The sequence below is a fragment of the Rhinoderma darwinii genome, chromosome 12 (assembly GCF_050947455.1).
Source record: "Rhinoderma darwinii isolate aRhiDar2 chromosome 12, aRhiDar2.hap1, whole genome shotgun sequence".
NCBI classification, from domain to species: Eukaryota; Metazoa; Chordata; class Amphibia; order Anura; family Rhinodermatidae; genus Rhinoderma; species Rhinoderma darwinii.
Genome location: NC_134698.1, coordinates 20194896 through 20218036, shown reverse-complemented (window position 1 = coordinate 20218036; position 23141 = coordinate 20194896). Strand labels below are relative to the sequence as shown.

The window sequence follows — 23141 nt, the reverse complement described above, 5'->3', positions numbered from 1 at the left end:
AACAGCTCCATATTTTGAGACGTTTTTGATTCTACGTGTGAACATACCCTTAGACTGGTGACTGCTGGGACCCGCATAATCACTTGAACAGGGGACCCCGTTCCCCTGTCCCCCCGAGCCACACAACATACGTGGCAGTAAGCATGCTCCATCAGCTGTACTAGACAGTGTAGTAATATCCAAAAATATAAGACAAATCCATTATTATTCTGTATTCAGTAGAAAGAACAGGGAACAAATCTGGCAAAAAAATCTTCTCTTAAGTTTACTATTACCTAGTATTATGTTCAAAGAATTAAGGGCATAGCAAACAGAAGTAAAAATATATAAATAGGGGTTCCACGTGGAATCGTTCCCTTTAAAAGCAGTCAGCGTAAGGCCATAGCAGAAAAACGCATTGATTATGAGTAATAAAGCTATCGTTTTGGTGGCTTTGATATGAGCATCTAGATTAGGGTTTCGGCAGCTGTCACCACTTTTTTGCATCTTCTTCATGTGTCCGTAGATAGATTTCATAATGGTCACCAGTGATGCTAAAGAGAAAAGAAGCCCCAAAGAAGACAACCCAATGAAAGCTTCATACAAGCAAACACATCTTGGTGGATCGAATGAGGCAGACGTATTTTGTCGGGAAGCATTGAGGACCATCTTTGACCAATTTTTCTCCGATAAGTCCCATGAGAAAGTAAGACTTAATAAGAAGGAGCCAATAACGGATGGAAGTAGGAGCAATAGGATCATCTTGGGGAATCTTCTTTGGAGATACACGTAGAACTGGTGTTGGATGTTCACAATTCGGAAGCAAAAATGTACAGATAGCCAGGTGGAAAGCCAGATGTTACAAGACATTATTGCCAGACACACAACTGTGCTAACCCTTTGGACTTCAAAAGTGAACACCAAATTGATCTGTGGTAACCGCAAAATATATCCACAAAATGTAAGAACTTCGTATAATGAGCTGAAGAAGCTGATGCCACAAATAAGTTGATCAGACCTGTTAATGTTTTTGTTTTTCACCCATTCCAGGGCATTCACGACAAGAAGGAAGGTGTTGCCTAAAAATGAACTCGATAGAGCAATAATATCAATAATTGTTAGCACAATGGTCAACATATTGATTCTCTTTGGTCCTGAAAATTTTTACCGAAGCGTTCTTGTTGACCGAATGTGAAAGGTCTGTAGACAGGACAAATATTAGACACGTCGTGAGTGAACATTGATGAGAACAATGCAAATACTGTCTCCATGCAACTGGACACCTCTTTTCAGCTTAACCATTTCCCGGGCATTCACGCCGAGAAATGTACTCAATTGAGTCATAGCCAGGGTTCATCACCAGGATAGTAGTCAGAATGCGACAACCAGAGAATGAGACAGAGGCATAGTTAGAGTACAGGCCAAAGGTTAAAATCAGGAGGAGACTAACCGGTACCAGGTGACAAATCCAAGGGATGACATAGAAGCGAAATCCGGAAAGCCAAGGTCAGGATCAGAGTCAATAGCAAAGGATATACGTTAAAAAAAAAGACAAGGCTTTGGGGTTAGAGTCCGCTTTAAATAAGCTACCAGAGTGATGTCATCTAGGAGGGTCCGGTTGCCATGGCCCGCCAGAACTGCCAGCAGGAGGCATCGCAGGAGGGGGGAGAAGTCATTCAGTTTGCAAGGTAACTTGATGCAGCCTGTGGCTAGAGCCACGGCTGCCACTGGTGACTTGCTGCTGGAACAGGGTAAGGCCTCATGCACACAAATTTATTTTTTTCCTCCCGTAAATACTGGTATAAATACAGGTCCTTGGTCATACGTATTCAACCCGTATTGCACCAGTATTTACGGACCCGTGGGTCCGGTGTCACCAGTATTCCACCCGTATTTATGGGCACGTTTTCGCTTCAGAATTGCACTGCACTAATCGGCAGCCCCTTCTCTCTAGCAGTGCAGGGTAGAGAGAAGGGGCAGCCCTTTCCATAGTAAAAGTAAAAGAAATTCATAATTACCCGGCCGTTGTCTTGGTGACACGTCCCTCTTTCGACATCCAGCCCGACCTCCCTGGATGACGCGGCAGACCATGTGACCGCTGCAGCCTGTGATTGGCTGCAGCGGTCACATGAGCTGAATTGTCATCCCGGGAGGCCGGACTGCAGGAAGAAGCAGGGAGTTCTGGGTAAGTATGAACGTCTATTTTTTTTACAGGTTTTTCTATATTGGGATCGGAAGTCACTGTCCAGGGTGCTGAAACAGTTACTGCCGATCGTTTAACTCTTTCAGCACCCTGGACAGTGACTATCCCCTGACATCACCTAGCAACGCTCCCGTAATTACGGGTGCACACACGTAGTCACACGTAATTACGGAAGCCCCATAGACTTCTATGGGCCTGCCCGTGCCGTTATTACGGCCTGAAATAGGACATGTGCTATATTTTTCAACGGCCCGGGCACCTTCCCGTACGCATACCCGTGGCCAATAGAAGTCTATGGGCCCGTAATTACGGGCCGTAATTACGGGCCATAATTGCAGGCTTTTTTACGTTCGTGTGCATGGGGCCTAAGGGAAATTATTGAAATTCAACATCAGGAAGAATGGCAGCCAGTAGAACCAAGTGACTATGGGGATTCCAGGAGAGGTAGAAGCTCCATACATATAAATAACATATCTATATATAGCAGGTGGGTATTACCCATAGGTAGTCACTCAGGTTATTTTTCAGATCACAACTGGATATCTGCTTTTACCATATTGATCTAGAATGAGATGCGGTGAAACCAAACCTTTTTCTATTGATTACATGAATCCTTACATATGATAAAGGGCTTTTCAGACCTTCATATTACAGCTCCATGTGGGGTCAGACGCCGATCAGCCAGAACATTAAAACCCCCTGCCGAATATTGTGTAATTCCTCTTATACTGCCAAAGCACGTCATGCATGGACACCAAAAAGACATCTGAAGGCGTCCTGTAGTATCTGGCAGCAAGATGTAAGATACACAATATGGACAAAAGTATTGGGACACACCTCTTATTAATTAAATTTAAGTCGGTCCCATTGCTACAAGTGTATAAAATCCAGCACTCGCCATGGAGTCGGCTTTAAAGACATTTGTGATAGAACGGGTCGTTGTAAAGACATCACTGAATCCCAGCGCGGTCCTGTAATAGGACGTCACCGATGTAACAAGTCAGTTCATGACATTTCATCCGTCCAAGTTATTCCACCATCACCTGTGAGTGATATTATTGTAAAGTGGAAGCTTATAGAAACCACAGCAAATCAGCCATGAAGTGGGGACCACGTAAAGTTACAGAGCCGAGTGCTGGGGAGCATAAAAGTCACCAACTCTCTGATGACTCAATAACTGCAGAGCTCCAAACCTCCTCTGGCATTAATATCCACACAAAAACTGCCCCGGGAGCTTCATGGCACGGGGGCCGAGCAGCTGTATGCCAGTCTTACATCACCAAGCACAATGCCAAGTGCCAGATGGAGTGGTGTAAAGCCGCCGCCACTGGACTCTGGAGCAGTGGAAACCTGTTCTGTGGAGTGATGAATCACACTTCTCTATCTGGAGTCTGATGGACGAGTCTGGGTTTGGTTAATGCCAGGAGAACGTTACCCGCCTGACTGCATTTTGCCAACTGTAATGTTTGGTGGAGGAGGATAATAATATGGGGTTGTTTTTCAGGTGTCGGCCTCTTCGTTCCTGTGAAACGAAATCTTAATCCTTCAGCACACAAGACATTTATGATAATTGTAGCTTCCAACTTTGTTGGAAAAGATTATTAAAGAGAAAGCTTAAAGGGAACCTGTCACCAGCATTTCACCTATTAAACCAGCAATACCAGGTGGTAATGGGTGAAAAATCATTTCTATATAACCTATAATTGTCTTCATATTCTGCTCTGTAGCTTTAGTATTCAGCTTTTAAGTGTTCCCACACCGTATGCTAATGAGCATAAAAGAGTCAAATCTTCGTTTGAAAAGAGTCAGATCTTCCTTTGAAAAGAGTCATATGTTCATTCCTCAAGTCTTTCAGAGTTTACCCCGCCTCCTTACTTTTTGATTGACAGCTCATCGCCTTCCCCCAGCACACACAATCCTTGCTTGTGCATTGACATCCTCTTCTGGTGTGTGCTTACAAATGGACACCGGATTATTACGATAAAAGGAGCAAAATGTTTGCAGACCGTTATTTACAGTCGGAGGAGGAGTTTAGGATAGGGGATAACGCCAATGAACTTTTTATAGCAGCGGCCAGTGAGGGACAAGTAAAGTTCAATAGGTGAAATGCTGGTGACTGGTTCCCTTTAAGGCCCCAGGCATTTTGCATCTACAGGCTCCTATATCCCATACAAATTTACTTCTTTTTTTTCTGCAGAGTTTACTAAAGGAACCTTCTAAAGACTGTAACCCTGGGTGGTCCGCTAATTTATTGCAGACTCAAATCAGGCCACTTTAAAAGCCCCTTTAAATTGTACCTCTAGTTATACTGACTCATGTACTGACTGTAGGTGACCGTGGGTAGCTTTAGGAGCTGGATATCCAGGGGATACATTTACAAAGGGGACTGTTTTGTTGAATTACCCTTAAAGGGATTGTCCACTACCAGACAGCCTATCCAATGGATAGGTCATCAGTATATGATCAGTGGGGGTCTGACACCCAGACCCCGCACCGATCAGCTGCTACAGCTGCCTGCGGGCACCGGACATCCATGCCGGAAGCAGATGGCTCCGGTCACGAAATAGCGGCCGATTCAAGTGAATAGGAGCAGAGCTGCAGCTCGGCCACTATGCAATGTATGGAGCCAACTGCTTCCAGTCCCGTACATTGCATACTGTGCAATGACATCTGATGCCTGCAGGCAGCCGGAGCAGCTGATCCGTCTGGGGCCCGGGTGTCAGACCCCCACAGATCATATACTGTTGACCTATCCGGTGGATAGATCATCAGTTGTCCGGTAGTGGACAACCCCTTTAATGTGATTAAATTCTAGCTGCCTAAAGTCACCACTAGAGGGAGCATATTTCGCACTTATTTATTTGGAGGTGTATACATTTGTATATGGTAAGACCCTAGTGGTGGCTGAAAAATTGCATTATTGACCTCTATGCTGGTATAGCAGAAAAAGGAGTCACCACGGGCGCTGCTGTACTTCAATGGAACCAAAATGCTTGGAAGGTTCAGATCGTTGGTAATAATGTACGGAAGAGTGTAAGAATAAATGGAATTTATTAATAATATGACTTTTTTTTTTAAATAAATGGAATTTATTAATAATATGACTACGCGTTTCAATGCCGTACTGGCATCTTCATCAGGTCATGGATGAACAAACAAAAAGTCACTGTTTAAATAGCCATGTTGATGTTGAAAAACCCGCCAATGTGAACGGGGTCAAGGTGTTTAAGTGACGTCACAGTTCAAAGTTCAAAATACACAGGACCGGAGAAACACACAAAAACAGTAAAAGTATGTCATATAATAAAAACAATAAAAAATGAATAGAGAAAGAAGAGTTTAAAATGTATGAAAAGAGAACATAATGAAAACCATGTAATTAAGAAGGTTTGAAATGTAGTACGTAATGTGTGCCGAAGCGACACTGAAAAAAAAGGCTGCCCGATAATATAGAATAATAATGTAAGTAATTAAAAATGTAAGTAATTAAAAATATATAGGTATGGACTACAAAATCCGGTGTATAGTACAAAGGTACTAACCTTTATGTACCAGAATTTATATAATTAACAGAATGATAACCATAATGTCGGCAATGATTCAAAGCGGCGATATACATATAAGGAAATGGGAATAAAACAACCCACTAGTTGAGGCAGGCTAGATTTCAGAAATATTAAATAGCCAAAATTGTATAATAAATTAGAATATAAAACATTATATATGATATATATATATATATATATATATATATATATATAAAAAAATGTATATATATATATAAAGGTAAAGGTGGTAATACATCGGCAATAGGAAAAAAATTATTTTCATAGAAAGAAATGTCCATATGAATAATAAAACAGTAGAAAAAAATTAACAGAACTGTCGGGAAATGACAGAGAGGTAATAGTCTTATAAATTAAAACAAAGTCGGCAAAGCCGATAAATTGTAATAGATGACAAAACGAAATAAGGAGAAAGCAATGTGTCATGAATGAAATTCAAAAAGGGAACATAATGAATAATATATCTGAGGGGGGGAGCATCAAAAATGTATACGAAATTAACTGGTAACATGGTAAACGGGTTATGTATAAAAGTGATATATATGAGATACACTGAAATGTAAAGTCGGCAGGGCTAAAATGTATTAGGTGATACAGTGAAATCGATATCATAGGTACAGGAATTTATGATCATTAATAAGTAGAGGCATAAAGACAAAAATGATAATAATGATAATGGATGATAATAATGGAAAATGAATAAAATAAAATGAAATATGAAATATAAAATAATAATGAAATAAAAAAAAATAAAAAATAAAAATAACCGGAAAGTAGCATCATAATGTACAAAAAAATATATAATATAACTGTGAAAAATGAAAATGAATGAAAATAAATATAAATGTCAATAGTAATGAATTTAAAGAATAAAACAAAAACAAAGATATGATAGAAGAAGTAGCATCATAATGTACAAGAAAATCACCAGAATAAGTGTAATATACCTTCGTAAACACAATAATATAATGATAAGTTGATAATCAATGATGTTTAACCGCAGAAAACACAAAGTTAAATGATAAATAATAAAGTGATATACTAATCAAGAGTGGATTCGGATATATCATTAAGGCCATCCGGTTGGAGGGTCTTCATTTTAAAGATCCAGTAATTTTCGGGCTGCTTAAGCTTACTATTCATATTATTAGTGAGAGAAAACGAAACACGGCGCCACATGGTGCAGGTTACCCAAGTGAGAATGGATAATTGAGAAGAGTGATGCTTACCTTGAAGCAATGAAAAATAAGCGATGGAGAGAAAGGTGCTGCTGCTGCCGGGACTCGAGGCCGGTGATTCAAGATGAACGACCGCAAATGCTATGCTGGGTGAGCTGGAAAAAAGAGTCTGCAAGGGCGCTGCTGCACACGGATGAGACCGAAGTGACAACTTCGGAATGATGATGATAAATCAATGATAGAATGATGATAATTGAATAAAATTTATTGGTATTATGACTACGCGTTTCAATGCCGTACCGGCATCTTCATCAGGTCATGAAAGAGAGCACAAAAATCACTGTTTAAATAGAAACTTAAAGTTCGAAAAAACCCGCCAATGTGAACGAGGGCAGGGCGTTCTAGTGACGTCAGAGTTCAAAGGTTAAAACATGACAGATAACAATGAACAACACATAATAAACATAATCAAAATGATAAAAAAGGAAAGATAAAATCCATATACTAGGAAACGATATAAGAACAATGAAACTAGTGGCACAGAATGAATCGCAAGGAATGCAGAACTAAATGAGGGGCTGTCCGTGAAATAAACGGATAAAAATAGGTGCTGGTGTAAATGCTGGTGTAAATGCAAGATATAAAACAATTATAAACAGTATAAGAATATAATAAAATATGTAAAATATATAAATGGTCAGCATATTGGCACAATAATCAGGAATGTCAGAGGGACAAATAAAAATTTATCCTTATACACTCTAAAGAACGGAGTCGGCAAAAGCCGGTAAAACATAAATAACGGCTCAACGAATTTAGAAGAAAGAGATGTCATATGTATAAATTTAGAATGCATAAATATATATACATTATTGTTACTCTTATTCTCTCAGTAATGCTCACATTTATGTTTTTGCATTCTAAATTTATACATATGACATCTCTTTCTTCTAAATTCGTTGAGCCGTTATTTATGTTTTACCGGCTTTTGCCGACTCCGTTCTTTAGAGTGTATAAGGATAAATTTTTATTTGTCTCTCTGACATTCCTGATTATTGTGCCAATATGCTGACCATTTATATATTTTACATATTTTATTATATTCTTATACTGTTTATAATTGTTTTATATCTTGCATTTACACCAGCATTTACACCAGCACCTATTTTTATCCGTTTATTTCACGGACAGCCCCTCATTTAGTTCTGCATTCCTTGCGATTCATTCTGTGCCACTAGTTTCATTGTTCTTATATCGTTTCCTAGTATATGGATTTTATCTTTCCTTTTTTATCATTTTGATTATGTTTATTATGTGTTGTTCATTGTTATCTGTCATGTTTTAACCTTTGAACTCTGACGTCACTAGAACGCCCTGCCCTCGTTCACATTGGCGGGTTTTTTCGAACTTTAAGTTTCTATTTAAACAGTGATTTTTGTGCTCTCTTTCATGACCTGATGAAGATGCCGGTACGGCATTGAAACGCGTAGTCATAATACCAATAAATTTTATTCAATTATCATCATTCTATCATTGATTTATCATCATCATTCCGAAGTTGTCACTTCGGTCTCATCCGTGTGCAGCAGCGCCCTTGCAGACTCTTTTTTCCAGCTCACCCAGCATATCATATTATTAGTAAATTCCATTTATTCTTACACTCTTCCGTACATTATTACCAACGATCTGAACCTTCCAAGCATTTTGGTTCCATTGAAGTACAGCAGCGCCCGCGGTGACTCCCTTTTCTGCTATACCAGCATAACCTTCGCGGTCGTTCATTTGAATCACCGGTCCCGAGTCCTGGCAGCAGCTGTACCTTTATCCTTTATTGCCTTCTACCATCCGTTACCAGGTGAGTACCACTCTTCTTGTACACCACTCCATACCTGGGTAACCTGCACTATGTGGCGCCGTGTTTTTTGCTTTTTCTCACATTATTGACCTCTAGAACTATATGTATGGAGCTCTGTATCAAAAAAAACAAAGCTGCATCCTCCAAAAAAATATTTTGTTTTCTACTAATTCTTTATAGAAGTTTGATGCCCTAAAAATTAAATGTTTAAAGCTAAAACTAGAACTAATGAATATTAGGATTATAATAAATATGCGGATATTTTGAGTTTAAAGGCTATGTACACCTTCACCACCATGTTTTGTACTGTCCCAAAGCATCTAAAATGTAAAATTAAGCAACTTTGCAAATAGTCCTGATTAAAAATGTAGTTTTATGTCAGGCCTTTGTCTCCATGGTAACAGACTACAAGTAAACCCTATGTAGTCTGATCTTGCAGCTATGCTATCTAACATCTGTCCCGAACCTATTGCTAACCTAACACCGGTAACTTTTTTTTATTCAATACGGGGGAAAAAGGGCAAGCTGTCTCTATAGAACCACCTATAGATGACTACCCTGTTGTCGATGTCTAACCAAGGAGAATCAGTACCTTCCCAGAGCTGCTTCAAAGGAAACTCACTCAATTGTGCTGCCTACAATTGGGTGTCTCTAGTTTGGCTATTAACCCAAATCTTGTTTCAAGTCTCTAGAAAGTATCGGGCATTAGGTTACAGAATAGTCACCTATAGGTGGCACTAGACAGACCGTTTTCCTCCTTCTGGAGTACCGGTATTTTGTATACATTTTCCCAGGTAACATTGCCTTTAAGACTCCCTGCCAGCAAGTAGAATCAGTACTTTCCAAGGGAAAAAAAAGGAGAAGAGTCAAAGTTATGTTTATAAATTGTAATTTATTTCCTACCATTATTACCCTATAATTATTAATATAATATTACTAGAATTATATTACTGCTATCATTATTACCCTAACACTATGAGATCCCTATTCCTAAAGTTGTTGATCCAGAAGAAGGCGAAAAACCCTGGACACATTCGGCCAATTTATGCCACAAGGGAAAATTCCTTCTTGATCCCGGGAAAAGGCGATCAGTCCGAGAACCCTGGATCAAAGCCGCTAATTCCTATTACAGTTTACTAATTATTACAGTTAATTAACCTAAATTATAATGAAATGTATTTAAATTATTATATTGTTAGTATTACTTTGGTGTTGTTAATAATAATATAATGATACTACTATTGCTATCACTAATATCTAAGTCCCTATTCCTAAAGCTGTTGATCCAGAAGAAGGCGAAAACCCTGGACACATTCAGCCAATTCGTGCCACAAGGGGAAAATTCCTTCTTGACCCCGGCAAAAGGCGATCAGTTCGAGAACCCTGGATCAAACTCGCTGCTAAATATTATAGTTTACTATATTTTATAGTTAATTTACCTAAATATGTTATTATTATATTAATTTGTTATTATAAGATTATTATTATTATTATTATTATTATTATTATTATTATTATTACTATTATTATAGTGGTATTTTTATTGCATATTTTTAATAAGACTATACTATAATTATTAGTTTATTGAGACTATTCTATTTTTTATATAATCTTATTACTACTATAGAACTACTAATATTACTAACATTTTTATTGTTATTTTCTTATTTATATTTATTATATCCCTATTCCTAAAGCTGTTGATCCAGAAGAAGGCGAAAAACCCTGGACAATTTGAGCCAATTCATGTCACAGGGGGAAAATTCCTTCTTGACCCCGGGAAAAGGCGATCAGTCCGAGAACCCTGGATCAAAGCTGCTGCTATTATTATATAATTATTTTTGTTATTACTCTCTTATTATTATACTATTTCTAATATTACTGCACTCTTGCTACCAATATTAATATGACTGACCTTTTTAATCTAACAATTATTAATATTATTATTATTATCATATTATTAATATTACTGTCGTTGCTGTTGATGTAATAACAGTTAAGATGTTTCCATACAAGTCTTCATCTTCTCATAGGTCTGAGGAGGATGGTCCAGATGATGTTCCTCTTCCCTCTGATGTTCTTCATCATATCATGGAGGAAGGAATGCTGGCGGATTTTCTTTCTTCTTCCTGTCTGACACTGAATTCTTCTCATCGCATCTTTAACCGTTTTCTCTTCCTCCTCCTCCTCTTTCTCTTCATCCTCCTCTTTCTCTTCAACCACATTCTCTTCTTCTTCATCCTCGTTGTCTGATTTCTCATCAACCTCCATGTCTTCCACTTCATTGTCTTCCTCTTCCTTGTCTTCCTCCTCCATGTCTTCCACTTCATTGTCTTCCTCCTCCTTGTCTTCCTCCTCGTGGTCTTCCTCCTCATGGTCTTCTTGCACTTGTTCCTCCTCGCGCTCTTCTGCCTCTCCTTCCTCCTTCTTGACCTCCTCTTCCTTCAGATCCTCACACAGATGGCTTGATGTAGGTTTCGGCTCTTCTTCATCCCACGGCCATGGCAGATATTTCCGTTGAGCTTCGCGGTTCGTTGGCATGAGGCGCTAAGAAGATAAAATATTCAGTCAATTGTCTATTGAAACATTCCAATAACATTATTCCATCTATAGAAAGAACATGGATAAATCTGTTATAGAGAGAACATAATAACCAGTATGATCACTGACCTCCATCTTGAAGATTGGGGATGGTAAGAATTTCGTGCAGTAGATCAGGCGCTGTAGATCTCTCTCCTCCGTGGTGCTGGGGTAAGCTGAAGAGAGAAAACAACCAGATAATGGGATCAGTCATAAAACGACACCATAAACCATAACATAACATTACAAAAATATTCCTTTAATCTGTCATCAATGGGACATGAAAGGTGCTTTATTTTAAAATATTCTGGATTATTGGACGGGCATAGAAAAGTATAGAAATCTTAGTTTCAATCTTCAATTTCCTTACTGGTTCTCTCTGCGCAGTCTTCCACATTATAGTACAGTTCTGTGCTAAATGACCACATTTTAGGGATTATCAGATACAAAGGAATTTTACTGTATTTTGAGATCATCTATCAATCACTTTCTTGTGGTAAAGTCTAATTATTAAAAAAAACTCACTTATGAAGGGTCTAAGTCCAAAAGCGGATTCCTGCTGCCGATAGATGTCCTAAAGAGAAGAGAATCCAGTAAGTGACCTCTTATCCCTCCTCAGGAATGGACAGTAGGACAAGGGGTCAGTTTTACAAATGGGCAGCCAGTGATTTGTGGACTTGTTACCTGTTCGGGGCTCTTACTCAATAAGCGGCTACTTGTCTGAGTGGACAGCCGGCCACATGGACCTCTCCTGCTGGATCCAAGTCTCCTGCTACATGTCCATCACAGGGAAGGAAAAAACAGGACAATGAAGCCACTGACCTCCAGAGATCTGCTGCCCGCTGCCATCCTGTACCCGTCCTGAACTGTAGAATCCAAATCACAATCTGAAACACAAAAAAGAGATGTCGTCCCAGATCTGATAAAGACCCAAAATCCTGCAACTTTCCACATGTATTAATAGTGAATGTCCAAAAATATATATATATTTTTTTTAATCTAAAAAGATCCAAAATACTGAGTTGAATAATTAATTGTTTGGGACGCCAATTACATACGGTAGCTTCAAAATTGTGGCCTGTGATTGGTGCCTCAGGTCACATGATCTATAACCCATAAGTAATAGCAGTGCACAAGTACAGACCACGCAGCGCCATAATCTGGGCAGTGCAGCGCTTGGCGGTCCTATAGCTCCCATAGATCTTGTATGAGGTGTCAGTGTGCGGCTGCATCTCTTTTTACAATCTCCTCCACACTGCGGTCGTCCGGTTGTGGAGGAGAGCAGGGGCGTAGCTATAGGGGTGCAGAGGTAGCAGTAGTACCCAGACCCTGATACCTGAGGGGACCAGAGGCTAAAAAAGAAGACACCAGTATGACAAACATCACATAGTAGATGGGGGCCCTGTTATAAATATCACACTGGGCCCCAGGAGTTTCACAATATGCCTCTGGAGAAACGGATACTGGGGACCCCAGTACTATTGATCGTGGGGGTCCCGGCAGTGATTAAACATGTATGGCCCCTCCGGTGTATAGGTGAGAAATGTTTCTGGTGGGAGAATCTCTTTATCATGAGCGATCATCGTTTTCTGCGGTGTTTATTTCTTACATCTTGACATTATAGAACATTTATCTCTGGAAATCTTCATGTAACATTCTCCACGGTGGATTTTACTGTATTTTGGGCTTTGTACTCTCATATATATATATACAGACAGTGATAATACATTGGAGTGTGGCCTGTACTGGTATTTGTAGCCGTATAGGAGGAGGAATATAGGTAATACTGGACACAAATACATATGGTATATGGGATTTCATTGCTGCCCTATAAAGATATATGACATGAATATTTTGTCTATGTTAATTCCATTCACAAGTACAGAATACACCCCAAAACATCAACCAAAGAGTCCCCATTTACAGCGTCAGAAGAGTGACCCTATAAACAGTTCCAGCAGACCGCCCCTCATTAAAAATAATGCCAGCAATGCCCACACATAAATAATGCCAGCAGAGTGCCCCTAATAAACATTACAACTGGCAGCAGAGAGTCCCTAATAAACATTACTGGCAGCAGAGAGTCCCTAATAAACATTACTGGCAGCAGAGAGTCCCTAATAAACATTACTGGCAGCAGAGGGTCCCTAATAAACATAACTGGCAGCAGAGAGTCCCTAATAGACATTACTGGCAGCAGAGAGTCCCTAATAAACATTACTGGCAGAAGACGGTCCCTAATAAACATTACTGGCAGCAGAGAGTCCCTAATAAACATTACTGGCAGAAGAGAGTCCCTAATAAACATTACTGGCAGCAGAGAGTCCCTTATAAACATTACTGCCAGCAGAGAGTCCCTAATAAACATTACTGGCAGCAGAGAGTCCCTAATAAACATTACTGGCAGCAAAGAGTCTCTAATAAACATTACTGGCAGGAGAGGGTCCCTAATAAATATTACTGTCAGCAGAGGGTCCCTAATAAATATTACTGCCAGCAGAGAGTCCCTAATAAACATTACTGGCAGCATAGAGTCCCTTATAAACATTACTAGCAGCAGAGAGTCCCTAATAAACATTACTGGTAGCAGAGGGTCCCTTATAAACATTACTGGCAGCAGAGAGTCCCTAATAAACATTACTGGCAGCAGAGAGTCCCTAATAAACATTACTGGCAGCAGAGGGTCCCTAATAAATATTACTGGCAGCAGAGAGTCCCTAAAAAGCAATACTGGCAGCAGAGCGTCCCTAATAAACATTACTGGCAGCAGAGGGTCCCTAATAAATATTAATGGCAGCAGAGAGTCCCTAATAAACATTACGGGCAGCAGAGTGTCCCTAATAAACATTACTGGCAGCAGAGAGTCCCTAATAAACATTACTGGCAGCAGAGCATCCCTAATAAACATTTCTGGCAGCAGAGTGCCCCTAATAAACATTACTGGCAGCAGAGAGTCCCTAATAAACATTACTGGCAGCATAGAGTCCCTAATAAACATTACTGGCAGCAGAGAGTCCCTAATAAACATTACTGGCAACAGAGCCCCTAATAAATATTACTGGCAGCAGAGGGTCCCTAATAAACATTACTGGCAGCAGAGAGTCCCTAATAAACATTACTGGCAGCAGAGGGTCCCTAATAAACATTACTGGCAGCAGAGAGTCCCTAATAAACATTACTGGCAGCAGAGCGTCCCTAATAAACATTACTGGCAGCAGAGCCCCTAATAAACATTACTGGCAGCAGAGAGTCCCTAATAAACATTACTGGCAGCAGAGCGTCCCTAATAAACATTACTGGCAGCAGAGCCCCTAATAAACATTACTGGCAGCAGAGAGTCCCTAATAAACATTACTGGCAGCAGAGAGTCCCTAATAAACATTACTGACAGCAGAGAGTCCCTAATAAACATTACTGGCAGCAGAGAGTCCCTAATAAATTACTGACAGCAGAGAGTCCCTAATAAACATTACTGGCAGCAGAGAGTCCCTAAAAAACATTACTGGCAGCAGAGGGTCCCTAATAAACATTACTGGCAGCAGAGAGTCCCTAATAAACATTACTGGCAGCAGAGGGTCCCTAATAAACATTACTGGCAGCAGAGCGTCCCTAATAAACATTACTGGCAGCATAGCCCCTAATAAACATTACTGGCAGAAGAGAGCCCCTAATAAACATTACTGGCAGAAGAGGGTCCCTAATAAACATTACTGGCAGAAGAGAGTCCCTAATAAACATTACTGGCAGCAGAGCCCCTAATAAACATTACTGGCAGAAGAGGGTCCCTAATAAACATTACTGGCAGCAGAGAGTCCCTAATAAACATTACTGGCAGCAGAGGGTCCTATATAACCAGTTCCAGCAGACGCTTCCCATCACACAGCCACAGAATAAATGATAAAATGCTGGCTGCCTGGAGCCACCACTAGGGGGAGCACACAATTTCCATATTTATACAGGTTATATAGGAGTTATTGGCGGTAATATAAATACAACGTGACAGCTCCCCCTAGTGACAGTTACCAGCAGTAACCAGTAACATGGGGGATGAGATAAATGGGGGTCAGTTATATCACATTTTGGGGGAACTCACCGACGTCCAACTTCACTCGTCGTTGTCCTGTAACAGACTGAGGACCACTGAGCGGTTGTTGTTTCAATTTCAAATCCAGCGATCCCATTGGCTGCTGCTCAGTGATGTATTTAACAGTAAATTTAAAGGGACATGACTCTTATTTCACTAGACTGCATTTATGATATGTTTGCTATAATTCTGCTTATAACATGAAGCTGTGGAGATAATCTGCAGGGACGGCTTATATTTCTCTTAATATTGGGATTGGGATTAGAGGTTATATCATTTTCTATCCTGTATCAGGACATTTCTTTTATAATTTGACATATTATTAACTATCAATGTGCCATGAAGGATCTGATATCAGAAATCACAGTTCTTTAATGGGCGTTGCAGTTTAACCCCTTCCTGAGTAGGTTATTTGGGGTGATCAGATCTCGGGGTTTCCATCTCTTTATCATTCCAGAGTTTGTTTTATTTCTATCATTTTAATGTAAATGATAATGAAAGTCGGATGACGGCAAATAAGCAGCGAGACCCTCTGTGCTAAGTGGTCAGGGGTGTCGTGGTCTCATCCAGCATCAGAAGGGGGCGCTATTTTTCTCTTTGCTATGAGGCCCCATAAATTCTTACAGAAACATTTGTGCTGCCGATCAGAGAGATTTACCATTCAGGAACATAATAAATCTGGGTGACAAGTCCTATGTGCGCTGTAATGGCAGCTGTACTGGTTGTCACCCAGCTTTCCCAGTCTCCTGAATGACAAGTCTGCCTAATTATACAGTGACCTGCCCCTGCTGTTATACTGCTGCATTATTAGGTAGGTTTACCCTTCAGGGGTCTAGTTAAGTTGGGTAATAACTCGTATGGAGGCCGTCGTTCTCACCCAGCTTTTCCAGAAACAGAAAAAAACATAAGGCATCGCCGCGCCCGCAAATCGCGGCCGTGCACATGGCCACGGCCATTATTTTCTATGAGCCTGGACCGCAGAAGACGGCCGTAATAAGACATGCCCGTTCTTTCTGCGGTCCGGGCTCATTAAAGTATGCGATATGCGGGCGGCTCGCAGCTGTCACTCCGTGGCCGACCCGAAAATGGCGGCCGTGCACATGGCTACTGTCGTCTGCATGAGGCCTAATATAAACATTTTACCAAAAACATGTAAAAAACAATGTAATGAGGATCCCGGGGTGTGATGTGATGGGGCAGATCAGAAGCGTGTAAGTGATTGTTGTAAAAGGCTGAGCCAACATAATGCTCCGTCTATTAAATAATTAGGACATTGCCAGCGGGCAGGGAGTGGGCATGTAAGGGGCAGGTGCCACACAGGGATAACTCCTTGGCAGAACGCCACTTATTAGGGATAATTGTAAAGTACAGAAGCCAAAACAAATAAGACAGGATAATATCTGTGTACAATCCTAATATATATATATAATGTACCGGCCGCTGGAGTCACATATTATATCTATCTATCTATCTATCTATCTATCTATCTATCTATCTGTCTGTCTGTCTGTCTGTCTGTCTGTCTGTCTGTCTGTCTATCTATCTATCTATCTATCTATCTATCTATCTATCTATCTATCTATCTATCTATCTCTCTCTCTGTAGATAGCGCCATACATCCCCCAGTAGAGTACGCCATACAGCCCCCCTGTAGATAACGCCATACAGCCCCCTGCAGAGAACGCCATACAGCCCCCCCTGTAGAGAACGCCATACAGCCCCCCCTGTAGGGAACGCCATACAGCCCCCCCCCTGTAGAGAACGCCATACAGCTCCCCCCTGTAGGGAACACCATACAGCCATCCCCCCTGTAGGAAACGCCATACAGCGTCCCCCCTCCCAACAAAAATGTGACCTACAGTGTGTCCTACAAAATACATGTATCCCCTGTCCACAGGACATGTATCCCCTCTCCACAGGATCTCCACAGGACATGTATCCCCTCTCCACAGGACATGTATCGCCTCTCCACAGGATATACACTGGACAGGGGAGACATGTGTGATCGCTGGCAGCGATAGGGAGAACGGGGGACTGAAAGTCCCCTGAACTTCTCCATGACAAACCTCTGACTTCCGGGGTCTGCGCAGCTCAATAAAAATGAAAGGGGCGCTGGTCACGCATGCGCACAAGCACGACCGGCGCTCCATTCATTTCTACGGAGCTGCCGACACAGACCACGGAAGTCCGAGGTTTGTGATGGAGAACTTCAGGGGACTTTCAGTCCCCCGTTCTCCCTATCGCTGCCAGCGATCACACATGTATCCCCTGTCCTGTGTATATCCTGTGGAGAGGCGATACATGTCCTGTGGAGATCCTGTGGAGAGGGGATACTTGTCCTGTGGAGATCCTGTGGAGAGGGGATACATGTCCTGTGGAGATCCTGTGGAGAGGGGATACATGTGCTGTGGAGATCCTGTGGAGAGGGGATACATGTCCTGTGGAGAGGGGATACATGTCCTGTGGAGATCCTGTGGAGAGGGGATACATGTCCTGTGGAGATCCTGTGGAGAGGGGATACATGTGCTGTGGAGATCCTGTGGAGAGGGGATACATGTCCTGTGGAGATCCTGTGGAGAGGGGATACATGTCCTGTGGAGATCCTGTGGACAGGGGATACATGTCCTGTGGAGATCCTGTGGAGATCCTGTGGAGAGGGGATACATGTCCTGTGGAGATCCTGTGGAGAGGGGATACATGTCCTGTGGAGAGGGGATACATGTCCTGTGGAGAGGGGATACATGTCCTGTGGAGAGGGGATACATGTCCTGTGGAGAGGGGATACATGTCCTGTGGAGATCCTGTGGAGAGGGGATACATGTCCTGTGGAGATCCTGTGGAGAGGGGATACATGTCCTGTGGAGATCCTGTGGAGAGGGGATACATGTCCTGTGGAGAGGGGATACATGTCCTGTGGAGAGGGGATACATGTCCTGTGGAGAGGGGGATACATGTCCTGTGGAGAGGGGATACGTGTCCTGTGGAGAGGGGATACATGTCCTCTGGAGAGGGGGATACATGTCCTGTGGAGAGGGGATACATGTCCTGTGGAGAGGGGGATACATGTCCTGTGGAGAGGGGGATACATGTCCTGTGGAGAGGGGGATACATGTCCTGTGGTGAGGGGGATACATGTCCTGTGGAGAGGGGGATACATGTCCTGTGGAGAGGGGGATACATGTCCTGTGGAGAGGGGGATACATGTCCTGTGGAGAGGGGGATACATGTCCTGTGGAGAGGGGGATACATGTCCTGTGGTGAGGGGGATACATGTCCTGTGGAGAGGGGGATACATGTCCTGTGGAGAGGGGGATACATGTCCTGTGGAGAGGGGGATACATGTCCTGTGGAGAGGGGATACATGTCCTGTGGAGAGGGGATACATGTCCTGTGGAGAGGGGATACATGTCCTGTGGAGATCCTGTGGAGAGGGGATACATGTCCTGTGGAGATCCTGTGGAGAGGGGATACATGTCCTGTGGAGATCCTGTGGAGAGGGGATACATGTCCTGTGGAGAGGGGATACATGTCCTGTGGAGAGGGGATACATGTCCTGTGGAGAGGGGGATACATGTCCTGTGGAGAGGGGGATACATGTCCTGTGGAGAGGGGGATACATGTCCTGTGGAGAGGGGGATACATGTCCTGTGGATAGGGGATACATGTCTTTTGCTCTATTTTGCGCCTTCAGGACCAGACACCGTTTAGCCATTTTTAGCACGTGTTAGTTATATGGCTATAACGTTTTTATTTGTTGGGCTAACGACGTGATTTTTGCGACGTTTTTTCCGTAGACAATGCAGGTTTCAATTTTTATCGTTTTTATACACACCTTTTTTGCTATTTTAGAATTTTTATTCATAAAGTTTGAAAATAATAGTAAAAAATAAGCTTTTTTACGTTTGAGCTATTTGTTTTTGGTAATAACATAGTTTTACCATAAAATAGACCTTTTATTTGTGATCGTCATTGTCTACCATAATTTTAATATATTAGATATCTATATTAGGGCAATTGGGTCAGCGCTAGCGTTACAACAATGATTGGCGGGGGGGACGTTTTTTTTTGGGGGGTGGGTATTTTATGTGTATTATTAAAAAAAAAATTGCACTTGACTTTATTGTTTTTTTATTACTATGGTCTGTCCCTCAAAGGTCAAAGAAGACCTTTGGGGAACTTTACATATTTTTTTTCTTTCTTTTACACCATGTTTTTCCACTGTAACTGGAGCTGCACAGCAGCCCCAGTTACAGGGGAAATCAACCCTCTCATAGTGACGATTGTCACTAATAGGGCTGTGCTGGGTCTAGTAAGACCCAGCAGCAGCCTGCCACTAACGGGACCCGGCGATCATGTGACCAGTCACATGATCACCGGGAGGAATAGAGACAGCGCCGCTGCTGCTGTCTCTATTCCTGTACACAGCGCACATTCAGCGCTGTGTACAAGTGATCAGAGAAGACAGAAGCAGCGAAAGCTGCTTCTATCTTCTCCTCAGGGTCCCCGGCAGTCACTGACAGCCGGAGACCCGACATTCAGCTGCCCGATCGCGCGGGCAGCAAGTTAAAACCCGAGCCGTAGAAAGTCTATGGCTCGGGTTTTAAGGACCCTGACCGCTGGCCGTAAAAGTACAGCCAGCGGCCGGGAACCAGTTAATGGCAGAGCGGGGAGATACCTCCCTGCTCTGCCGTAGTGTTCAGTGACGTCCCGCTGTAGCAGCCATAGCGGCTGCTAGCGGAGCCTCAGGCCATGGTGGGGGCCCGTGCCGGCGGGCGACACGGGCCCCCTCATGCCGCGGGCCCCGTAGCAGCCGCTACTGCTGCTACGGCGGTAGTTACGCCACTGTATCTATCCCATCTATCTATCTATCTATCTATCTATCTATCTATCTATCTATCTATCTATCTCTCTCTCTATCTATCTATCTATCTATCTATCTATCTATCTATCTATCTATCTATCTATCTATCTATCTATCTATCTATCCATCCATCTATCTATCTATCTATCATCTATCTATCTATCTATCTATCTATCTATCTATCTATCTATCTATCTATCATATATCTATCTATCATCTATCTATCTATCTATCTATCTATCTATCTATCTATCTATCTATCTATCTATCTATCTATCTATCTATCTATCTATCTATCATCTATATATCTATCTATCTATCTATCTATCTATCATCTATCTATCTATCTATCTATCTATCTATCTATCTATCTATCTATCTATCTATCTATCTATCTATCTATCTATCTATCTATCTCATATCTATCTATCTATCTATCCATCCATCCATCCATCCATCCATCCATCCATCCATCTATCTATCTATCTATCTATCTATCTATCTATCTATCTATCTATCTATCTATCTATCTCTCAATCTATCTATCTCATATCTATCTTTCTATCTAGTGGCGTAACTACCGCCGTAGCAGCCGTAGCAGCTGCTACGGGGCCCGCGGCATGAGGGGGCCCGTGTCGCCTGCCGGCACGGGCCCCCACCATGGCGCAGCCTCCGCTAGCAGCCGCTATGGCTGCTAGAGCGGAACACCACTGAATACTACGGCAGAGCAGGGAGGTATCTCCCCGCTCTGCCATTAACAAAATACATGTATCCCCTATCCACAGGATAGGGGATACATGTGTGATCGCTGGCATTGATAGGGAGAACGGGGGACTGAAAGTCCCCCCAAGTTCTCCATCACAAACCTCGGACTTCCGGGTTCTGTGTCGGCAGCTCCGTGGAAATGAATGGAGCGCCGGTCGCGCTTGTGCGCATGCGTGACCAGCGCTCCTTTCATTTTTATTGAGCTGCCGACACAGACACCGGAAGTCAGAGGTTAGTCATGGAGAACTTGGGGGGACTTTCAGTCCCCCGTTCTCCCTATCAATGCCAGCGATCGCACATGTATCCCCTATCCTGTGGATATGGGATGCATGTTATTTGTAGGACACAACAACACTGTAGGTCGCATTTTTTGGGGGGGTTGGGGACGCTGTATGGCGTTCCCTGCAGGGGGGGCACTGTATGGCGTTTCCTGCAGGGGGGGCCGCTGTATGGCGTTCCCTGCAGGGGGGCGCTGTATGGCGTTCCTTGCAGGGGGGGCTGTATGGCGTTCTCTACAGTGGGGGCTGTATGGCGTTCTCTACAGTGGGGGCTGTATGGCGTTAGCGCCATACAGCCCCCTCTGTAGAGAACGCCACACACTCCCCCTGTAGATAACGCCACACAGTCCCCCCTGTAGATAACGCCACACAGTCCCCCCTGTAGATAACGCCACACAGTCCCCCCTGTAGATAACGCCACACAGTCCCCCCTGTAGATAACGCCACACAGTCCCCCCTGTAGATAGCGCCACACAGATAACGCCACACAGTCCCTCCTGTAGATAACGCCACACAGTCCCCCCTGCAGATAACGTCACACAGACCCCCCTGTAGATAACGCCATACAGTCCCCCCTGTAGATAACGCCACACAGTCCCCCCTGTAGATAACGCCACACAGTCCCCCCTGTAGATAACACCACACAGATAACGCCACACAGTCCCCCCTGTAGATAACGCCACACAGTCCCCCCTGTAGATAACGCCACACAGTCCCCCCTGTAGATAACGCCACACAGATAACGCCACACAGTCCCCCCTGTAGATAACGCCACACAGTCCCCCCTGCAGATAACGTCACACAGACCCCCCTGTAGATAACGCCATACAGTCCCCCCTGTAGATAACGCCACACAGTCCCCCCTGTAGATAACGCCACACAGTCCCCCCTGTAGATAACGCCACACAGTCCCCCCTGTAGATAACGCCACAGTCCCCCCTGTAGATAACGCCATACAGTCCCCCCTGTAGATAACGCCACACAGTCCCCCCTGTAGATAACGCCACACAGTCCCCCTGTAGATAACGCCACACAGTCCCCCTGTAGATAATGCCACACAGTCCCCCCTGTAGATAACGCCACACAGTCCCCCCTGTAGATAACGCCACACAGTCCCCCCTGTAGATAACGCCACAGTCCCCCCTGTAGATAACACCACACAGTCCCCCCTGTAGATAACGCCACACAGTCCCCCCTGTAGATAACACCACAGTCCCCCCTGTAGATAACACCACACAGTCCCCCTGTAGATAACGCCATGGGCACTGGGCAGAATGTCAGGGGTCAATCTTTTGGCCCCTGAACATGTGATCGCTGTGACAACCAATCACAGCGATCACATGCATTTCTGCATAGAAAACAGTGTGCACGCGATCGCGTGCACACAGCCCTGTGCCCACGCTGTTACCAACAGCTCTGGGCACTGGGCAGAGTATCAGGGACCAATCTGATGGTCCCTGAACATGTGGTCGCTGTGAAAACCTATCACAGCGACCACATTTGTTTTATTTTGACTTTTCTGGCAGTAAATCTCCTGCCTCTTTTCTTCTCCTCAAACATTGTTTCAGTTTGAGGAGAAGAAGAGACTCCAGAGAATTGCTGCCAGAAGATTACAGTGAAAAAAAATACAGTTACACTCATAAAACATTCTCTGTATAGATAGATTTCTATCTATCTATACAATCTATCTATCCATCTATCTTTTTTTCTATCTATCTACCTTTCTTTTATTCTATTAGAATAGGCAGGTAGGGAGTAAATAATTATATATATATCCACATATATATAATAT

At 42.9% G+C, this 23141-nt stretch overlaps 1 protein-coding gene across 1 annotated transcript; it reads right to left on the bottom strand.

The window, feature by feature from the left end:
* Positions 1-1087: 1087 nt before the first annotated feature.
* LOC142664421 (uncharacterized) lies at positions 1088-15542 on the bottom strand. The gene is made up of 4 exons (XM_075843489.1): positions 15455-15542; positions 11452-11537; positions 10920-11328; positions 1088-1179 (listed from the first exon to the last, which is right to left on the bottom strand). Exons 1-4 carry the CDS (start codon positions 15540-15542, stop codon positions 1088-1090), a joined length of 675 nt encoding a protein of 224 aa, XP_075699604.1.
* Positions 15543-23141: the final 7599 nt, after the last annotated feature.